Genomic DNA, 8,450 nt, shown 5'->3' with positions numbered 1-8,450 from the left:
CATATATATATATATATATATATATATATATATATATATATATGCAGGCGTCTGTGTGTAGGAGAGAGAGAAAGAAATAAATAAATAAAAGAAGGAGCGAGTGGGACACGCGAGCCGACGCGAGATTCACATGAGCGGGGTGGGCCTCTGACACTTAGTGCCTCTTTCTCTTTCCCCACTCTTTACCCTCTACACATGGCACAAGGAAGGAACAAAAAGGGAGAGAGAGAGAGAGAGAGCAGCATCGTGAGGTGAAGTGACATGGGCAGCCACGCAAGGAAGGGGCACAAGCCAAAATCCCGCGCGGCAAAACCCAACACGCGGCATGCCGGTGACAGCAGCAGCACCGCCATTCATGAGTCCCCGGTTGTGAAGCCGCCACCGGTTCCTCCGTGTGTGGCGAAGTTGACCTCGACAGACTGGAATGTGGTAGAGGAGGGCTGCGCGGATGTGGCAGCCTTCGCGCTGCAGCCCTTGCAGCACGCAAACCTGTTGGCGCACGCCGTGCCGCAGCGACTCACGGAGATCCTCTTCGCCGCAGCTGCGCCCGCGTCGGCTGGCCAGCCTCATGAAACAAACAGTCAGGCATCGCTGCAGCAGCCTCACGCTGGGGTGTTTTACCTACAGACGGCCGCCGCAGAGGCCCTGCGAAACTTTGTGGTGAACAGCGTCGAGGACGTCGTAGTGGACGCGTTGGCGGCTTCTAAATTTCCCATGTGTGGTGCATCGCAGGATGGCAACGAAGGAGGCGTCACGTTCCGTGATGGCCTGGTTGCGCTCCTGATGACCACATGGGACGCGGTGCAGAATGCGCGCCGGGATGCGCCGCTGGTCCCGCCCGCGGTTGTGCAGGACGAGGAGGGGGGTGACATGCGTGATAGCCTTCGCCACGCGCCGTTTGTGGTCGCCGCCCGCGCGCTGGAGGAGGTGCTGCAGTTGATCGCGGTCTGCGTGGAGGGTAATGAGCACGTGGCGGAGGCCTTCTCTGCACCCCATGTTCTGCGCACGCTACTGTCCCTGCTAGAGGCAACAACCAGCGTCGTCTGGGAAACTCTACAGCACCCCGCACAGTTGTACCGGGCCACCGTGGAGAGTGGCGTGGTGTGGCTACGCCAGTACAAGCGACGTGAGGCGGAGCTCTTGGCTGCCGTTGCTGTGGCAGGGAGTGAGGTGTTGCACGTGTTGAGTGACGAGAATGAAGCGCTGGCGTCGCTTCTGCAGTCATCCGAGATGATGGCGTCTCACCAGGCTTTTCTCACAAGCTCCCTCGACGCCACCACGATCATGGCTTGGCTGCGGGAGGAGGAACCCTCCGTTGTGTTGACGTCTCCTTTCCTTGCTGCTACGGCAGTGGCGGGGGGAGAAAACGAAGAGGAAAGGGAGGACGACACGCTGTTGTCCACCGGCCGTCAAAATATCCTTTACCAGTTGTGCCAGGTCTCCTTGCGTGTGCAGGGGACACTTATGAACTCTGTCTCAAGCACGGCGAACGCTGCCAGAGTGCTGCCGCTAGTGGTGGCGGTATTAGATGCCCACCCGCCTCACAGTGAGTGGCGTCGTACGGTGCCACTGCTGCTGCAGGAGTGTGCACTGGGGGAGGAGCACCGTGCTGCTCTCGTACAGCGTGCCTTGTGGCGGCTGCGGTGCGACCAGGCTGCGGTAAATGTGCTGCATGCCGCCGTGGACGCCATCTGCAGTCTCAACGAGGCGGACGCCGATGATGAAACGGCGTTTCAGCGTAATCCTCAGGCAAGCCTACTGTACAGCACAAACGCCATGTACGTCGTGGGAAAGCTAATGAAGGACGCCCTCCGACTAACACCTACAAACGCTAACAGTAATAACAATAACAGTAACCCAAACACTAACACGGAAACCACGCATGTCTCCGCCTTCGGCTCCGTAAACTGTGAGGACGACGTCATGGTGGAACGGGCACTACGCGCCGCCGCTGGAACCTCTGGAACAGGCGGCTTCATCACGAAACTTCAGCTTCTGGTGCTTTCCAACGAGGTGGGGGTGTGGAGCCTGGCCAACACGTTGTTGATGATGGTCCCCTGGTCAGGTCTTGGTGCGGAGCCGGCCCACATCTGGCGCGCCATCATTCACGCCATAAGCCTGCGTTCGCAGCTCCTTGCAGAGGCGGTAGCAGGAGACGTCAATGCACGCGCCAACGGAGTGACAACAGTGCTGGAAACGACACCGGCAGCCATGAATTTGTTACGCCTTCAGCTAGAGTCACTCGTGCAGATGTTGTGGACGCTGCAGCGAAAGCAGGCGGCTCACGCGGGTGGACCGCTTCAAGTCACAAACCACCTCGCCGCCACGGCGGCTGACGTGGACGTCGTGACGCGACTTGCATGGGACACGCATGCCACACCGCTGCAGAAGCAGGCCTGTGTGGGAGTGGTGTGTGCCACGTGCACCTCCTTCAAGAGCGCGGAGGCCACCACCGCGGCGGCACGCTTTGCACTGGGCATCCTTCAGGTAGATGATACGCTGCAGAGCACCACTGCAGCGGCTTTGGCGGCAGCCGCGCCACCGCCACAGGCAGCGAAGGGCGAGAACGGCGAGACGCGTAGGCGGTGGATGGCGAACATTGCGGCCACCGACGCGCAGTGGCGCGTGCGCTGCGAGGCGTCCAACCACATCATGGACCTCTTCCTTGACGAGACGCACGACGATGCTGTATACGTTCCACTCCGTGTTCACGCTGCCCTTAAGTCGTTCCTGACCCCATTTCAGGCATACTTGAAGAGGCGCCAGCAGATGGTGCGGGAGACGCAGCGGAACTACCGCATTGTTCTCCCCGGCGTCGAGGACGCGGCGAACTGGTGCGAGGTAGCCGAGAACCTCTCCGCCTTTTTAGAGTACAAGACACAACACATTGGACGACAACGGCTATGAGCAATCACTGGTCGGTGCGTCTAAGTGAGGTTGCACGATGGAGAACCGTTTGTGCCGGAGGAGGGGGGCAGTGTTTCTTGGCAGGCGGTGGGAGAGAGAAGGGGAGGAAGTGACGATTAAGCACGCAAGTGGTGGGGGGAGGGAAGGGAAGGTAATGGTAGCGAAGGTGCTGCGCTTGAAGAGCGCACCCCTACAGAAATGAGAAGATATGGGAATAGAAGGAAAACTGGTGGGGAAGTGATGAGTGACGTCTTCGGTGCATCCCTTTGGGTGGGTGGATGCCTGGACACACTGCGCCTGAGAGACCCACACGCACACGCGCTGACTGAGTGAGTGTCACGTACTCTTTTTTTGTATATTATTCCTTCCTTTCCTATTCTTTCTTGTTCTCTCTCTCCCACGTTGGTGTCGTGCGCGTGTGTGTCTGTTGGAAGACCTATCAACAACTGTGCGCATCACATATCTCCACAAAGTAACGCAGCGGGAATTGAATCAAGGCATTGTACGATTTGCAGCAGAAACAGACTCCTCACCGTTGACGTCATGGCTCAGTGCAGCAACCCACACGGAAGCCCCGTGCTTGTTGGCATCATGGGCGGATCGGGCGTTTACCACCTGCACACCTTGGGCGACGCGAAGTACTACGCCATCGATACCCCCTTTGGGCGGCCAAGCGCCGATGTCTGCGTGGCGACGGTCGGGGGCGTCCAGTGCGCATTCCTGCCGCGCCATGGCGTGGGGCACACAGTGAACCCGTCCGAGGTGAACTACCGCGCCAACGTGTACGCGATGAAACTGCTCGGGGTACGCTACCTCATTGCCATCAACGCCGTTGGCTCTCTTGCCAGTGAATACAAGCCTGGCGACCTCGTGTTGGTGGACCAAATCATTGACCGCACCACGGCACGCAAGTCGACATTCTTTGAAGACGGCATCGTCGTCCACTGCGACTACGCCTTCCCTATCTCGGAGGCCTTTCGCACTCTCGCCCGGGATGTCCTGCACCGCACGTTTCCCGGCCTTGCCACAGGGACGGAGGGGTGGAAGCTGCACGAAAGCGGCACAATTGTAACGATGGAGGGGCCGCAGTTCAGCACCAAGGCGGAGTCCCTCATGAACAAGCAGCTGGGCGGGCACCTGATCGGGATGACGACGGCACCGGAGGCGAAGCTGGCACGCGAGGCGGAGATGGCGTACCTCGTCATCGCCATGGTGACCGACATGGATGCCTGGAGTGATGCCCCCCATGTTCTTGGGGCGGAGGTACAGAAGACGATGGCGTTGAACGTTGAGAAGACGCGGAAGTCTTCATTGGAGCTCATTACGGCCGTGGGTGCCGCTCCCTTTGCGGATCCCGCGCACAGTACGCTGCAGCACGCCATTGCCACCGTCCCGTCCGCTGTAACGAAGGAGGTGCGGGAGCGACTCGCCCTGCTCCTGGCGAACTACCCGAGCTTTGCCCCATGATTGTAGCGTGTACCGAAAGGTTTATTTGTGTATGTCGCTGCTTGCTCTACATATGGAGTGAGTACGGGAGGGAGTGTGATGAGAGGAGTGAAATACGCAGGCCCACATAGCGGCCATGCTGGCCACATCACCGTCTGTTTAGTGGAATAAACTACTGTTGCATAATTGTTATATTTTTCATTTGTTCGTGCATGTGTGTGTGTGTGTGTGCATACGAGAGAAGGGGGTGGGGGGAGGTGTATGCACGCCTGTGTACTTGCAATGTGAGGTTATTGTGTTTCTGGAGTACGTGGACCACTTCAGTAGGTGACTTACATCTATTTTTATTTTACATTAATTTTTTTCATGACGGTTCCCGTATGCAGGTAATTCGGCCATCCGAGGACGTCCTTCGCCCAAACGCTGATTTGTTGGAGGTGGGTGCGCTTCCATAAATGTAGTCTAACCCCCCTCTTTTGCGTCGGTGCTAGGGAGACGGACGGACAACGAAAGAAGAAAATAGGAAAGGAGCTGCGGTGTGGTGTCATGGAGTGGGGAAGAGGGAGGCAACAATGTTCGCGATGATGATGCTGCCTTTGTTTATCCCTTGTCACTTCCTTCACTTTTTGTGCGCTGCAAGGGTGGGTGCACTGTCTCGCTGTATATTCCCGCTTTCCTTCTTTGGGTGCGGCCACTGGGCTCGCGGAAAGTAAAGACGAGGGTGGAGCAGCAAGCAGCACTCGGAGCTTTGTCTCTCTCTCTCTCTCTCTCTCTCTCAACCCAGACGTGCATACACGTGGACGCGTACCAGTGTGTGGGCAGGCTTTGCGAGCAAGGCAGGCCCTTATCACCCGCCGCTGTAACTTGTCGCTTCGGTTTTGGCTCAAATGGGCTTGTGTGCCTCTTGTGGGGTGTGGCACCGTCATGGGACCCTCGATCCGGAGAGCCGTCGTCGTGTGCGTCTAACACGTCACGAGTGTATGGCCGCACTGATTGGCGGAGCAGCGAATAGGGACAAGGAGGTGGCAGTGGACGGGGCTTTCCAGGTTAAGGCGCCCCGTGCCTGCCGTGGCCACGGAAGCAGGCGCAAGGTGGAGGGCAGTCGCGGCAGACGTTTTGGTGGCGGCAATGAGGAGGTTACTGCGGCGACACCTGGTAGTCGTGCCCGAAGATACAGGCTGTTGCGGGTGGCGAATGTGCTGTGTTCCGCCGCGCTATCTTCAGGGGGTGGGAGGCTGGCGGCCGTGACAGCCCCGCCGAAGGATGCGGTCCCCGCAGGAGAGAAGGGCGGGTCGTTCTTTGCGCACGATGAACTGGTTCGGCATGACGCGGGTGTCTGGACTTCACAAGACCCCGTCAGTAGGGCGGGCCTGCATCATCACGCAGGCGCCTCTGCGGACGTCGGGGACGTGGTCGTCTTGTGCCGGCAGATAAGGCCGCATCTGCAGGAATGCCACGGTGGTGCGGTGAACTCTGGCAACGGGGGTACGAGTAACATTTTAGCGTTGCGCAGAGAGCAACCAGCGGTAACGAACGCCGCTTTTCTGCCTGTGAATACCGAGCACCACCGCAGTGATGCAACAAACAAGGACGCACGGCGTGAGCACTGCGAGAGGCGACCTCGACGCAATATCTACCACCACCTGCTGCAGCCGATGCACGGGCATGTAAAGGCGGGGCGCGACGAGCGCACGGCAGGGAATCGGTATCCGCCGTATGGTAGGTGCGGTGGCGCGCCATTGCCTGTGCCGTCCTTGTTGCATAATGGGGCGTCTGCGCGGCACGTGGTGGAGTGCTTCATTCAGACGTTGATGAAGCGGGCGCGGGCGGTTGCGGAATCCAACAAGGCGACCTTGCGTAACTCATCTAGACAGATCTCAACGCACAGCAACGAGGTGGGCACTTTGAAGGGTGGAAGCAATGGGCACGGTAGCGATAACGACGGCATTATTGGCAGCGAGAAGAAACGACAGCAGTGGCAGCAGGAGACAGAGGGGCAGCGAGGGCAAGACGCACTAGACGCGTTGCGGCTTGTGTCTCCGTATGTAAATAAAAAGGAGGAAGGTGAAATTCATTTAATGCCCAGTTGTTGTGCCGTCACAACGGAACAGCACGGCTCTTTTCACCGTGGCCGTCTCAGTAACCAGGCGATTGCGAACGACGGCGGATTGTCAGCCGCGGGGGTTATGGGACGGGAGGCGCGCAAAAATAGTGCTGAGGAGTGCAGCCTCGTCAGCACAGCTGCCTTTGACGGTACGATCATGCCCTGTGAGGACAGCATCACCAAGTGCAGTGTGAAGAGTTTCCGCGGGATGCTTTGGCTTCCGCCGCTTGGCGCCGATTCCCGTTCCCCGCCTAGCTCCTCCTTTGACAGCCTGAGCACCGCGCTGCAGGAAGCGGGGTACACCGGCCGCGGTGCGGACTGTCATGCAGGGAGTATTATAGGCGATGTCAGGGATGCGAATGTGAGTGATTTCTCGCTCGTCTCCTCCATACAGTCCTCTTCCCAGCTTCACAGTGGGTCCATGGTGGCGAGTAGTTGCAGCCCCCACGACGCCGGGGTGGATACACCCACGCAGTGGCCACCGTTGCACGGCGACACGGAGCTCACGCGTCTGCAGCGGCCGAAAGGAAAACTGCGCCGGATACGTCCCTCCGACTTCACTCTGCCCACGTTCTTGCCGCGGGACCCGCAGGTGAAGAGCCGCATCGCGCCCCTGACGCCGCAGCCGCCCAACCGTTGCCCCGAGACGCGTCGTCTCTCAAGAGCCAGGACGCACGAAACTGGCGGTCCCGGTCCCACAACGGCCACCGCAACCGCGGCAGCCTATTCGTCGTCCCTCATTGTAGAGGCGACGAGGACGGTGTCTAGCAGCTTGTCGTGATACGCGCTGGACAAGGGGGTGAACGCGCTGTTCACCCCTCTGATGTTCCCTCCCCTCCCCGGATCGCTGTATTGCACTGGTTGAACAGCGGCGGACGGCGACTCCGATGCGGACTAGCCATGCACGGATGTGTGCGCGTATTAGAAGCGAAGTAGCCAAGAAGAAATAAATAATAAAAAAAGGGCGAAGAAAGAAAAGGTAGAAAAGAAAAGAAAAAAGGAAGGAACTGCTCATGACACGATAAGGAAACACGCCACATGAACTGGCTTAAACACACTGAAGCGAAATCCGTCTCCCCATGTATATGCCCTTATATATATATATATATATAAGGGCATACACATGGGGGTGTTGATGAATTTTCACGCCTCTGTTGCGGGAATTTGTTGAATTAACGGACGCGTTTTGCTTTATGTTATGGCCAACATGTCTGAAACATCTCTCACAATCTCCTTCCTTCTCGTCATTGTCATCGTTATGCGCTTCTGTTTTGCTGCTCTCACCTATAGCAGAGGGCAAACGAAAACCGAAAAAAAAAGAAAGAAAAACTGAGAGGAACATTTTTATTTTATTTTTTATTGTTATTGTTATTTTTTCACTCCTTCCGCTTATATGCATGAATGCTAACAGATAACAAAGATACATGGACACAACCACACCGTGTGGTTGTTTATTTATTTATTTTCTTCAGCACGTGATTCATGTCAGTGAGGCTCAGTTTTGCGGTGGGGATGGAGGACAGGCTTCGCCGCCAAGCCCTCCTCTTCTCCTCTCCGTCACTCCCGCGAAGGTGTTGGCTTGATGCCTCCGCATAGGAGAGGGAGGGGACGAGGAGGAGGAGGCAACATTGAAGAACAGATAGAACAAATATCCCGCTCCCTAGCGCTCACCTTCTCTCTCTCTCTCTCTCTCTCTCTGAATGTGTGGGTGTTTTCCCTTCTTTCTCCTTTCCTGCTATTATTTATTTATTTATTTATTTATATTGTTCTATACGCACGTGTGTGTATCAATACTGTGCCTGTGGTGCACAGTTGTGTTTTGTATTACAATAATGCGGGTGCGGGAGGAAAAGCAGAGCGGTCAAAGTGTCCTCGCGCAAAAGGAACTGTATTGTTGTGGGGTTCTTACATGCATTTGTGTACATGGCTGTGGAGCATTAACTGTTGTTCTTGCTGTCATTGTTTTTTGTACGCCTATGGATGCATACGGAGT

At 56.9% G+C, this 8,450-nt stretch overlaps 3 protein-coding genes across 3 annotated transcripts, besides 12 other annotated features; all 3 read left to right on the top strand.

Annotated features, from left to right (window-relative positions):
- Position 1: 1 nt before the first annotated feature.
- Positions 2–43: a microsatellite.
- Positions 44–61: 18 nt separating this feature from the next.
- Positions 62–96: a microsatellite.
- A 121-nt stretch (positions 97–217) lies between these two features.
- Positions 218–239: a microsatellite.
- A 22-nt stretch (positions 240–261) lies between these two features.
- TraAM80_04494 (uncharacterized protein) lies at positions 262–2,907 on the top strand (the record flags this gene model as incomplete). Its single annotated transcript, XM_029381420.1, has 1 exon — positions 262–2,907. One exon carries the CDS (start codon positions 262–264, stop codon positions 2,905–2,907), a length of 2,646 nt encoding a protein of 881 aa, XP_029238749.1.
- A 135-nt stretch (positions 2,908–3,042) lies between these two features.
- Positions 3,043–3,074: a microsatellite.
- A 376-nt stretch (positions 3,075–3,450) lies between these two features.
- TraAM80_04493 (methylthioadenosine phosphorylase) lies at positions 3,451–4,374 on the top strand (the record flags this gene model as incomplete). Its single annotated transcript, XM_029381419.1, has 1 exon — positions 3,451–4,374. One exon carries the CDS (start codon positions 3,451–3,453, stop codon positions 4,372–4,374), a length of 924 nt encoding a protein of 307 aa, XP_029238748.1.
- Positions 4,375–4,566: 192 nt separating this feature from the next.
- Positions 4,567–4,584: a microsatellite.
- Positions 4,585–5,104: 520 nt separating this feature from the next.
- Positions 5,105–5,130: a microsatellite.
- A 110-nt stretch (positions 5,131–5,240) lies between these two features.
- Positions 5,241–7,238, top strand: TraAM80_04492 (uncharacterized protein; the record flags this gene model as incomplete). The annotated part of the gene is made up of 1 exon (XM_029381418.1): positions 5,241–7,238. The coding sequence occupies one exon, from the start codon at positions 5,241–5,243 to the stop codon at positions 7,236–7,238; it is 1,998 nt and encodes a 665-aa protein (XP_029238747.1).
- A 157-nt stretch (positions 7,239–7,395) lies between these two features.
- Positions 7,396–7,464: a microsatellite.
- Positions 7,465–7,549: 85 nt separating this feature from the next.
- Positions 7,550–7,569: a microsatellite.
- Positions 7,570–7,797: 228 nt separating this feature from the next.
- Positions 7,798–7,834: a microsatellite.
- Positions 7,835–8,051: 217 nt separating this feature from the next.
- Positions 8,052–8,080: a microsatellite.
- A 50-nt stretch (positions 8,081–8,130) lies between these two features.
- Positions 8,131–8,155: a microsatellite.
- A 40-nt stretch (positions 8,156–8,195) lies between these two features.
- Positions 8,196–8,229: a microsatellite.
- Between the last annotated feature and the right edge of the window lie 221 nt (positions 8,230–8,450).

The sequence above is a fragment of the Trypanosoma rangeli genome (assembly GCF_003719475.1).
Source record: "Trypanosoma rangeli strain AM80 chromosome Unknown Tra_15.4_contig_00132, whole genome shotgun sequence".
Classification (NCBI taxonomy): Eukaryota; Euglenozoa; class Kinetoplastea; order Trypanosomatida; family Trypanosomatidae; genus Trypanosoma; species Trypanosoma rangeli.
The sequence above is the reverse complement of the archived record's forward strand: the minus strand, read 5'-3'. Positions and strand labels throughout refer to the sequence as shown.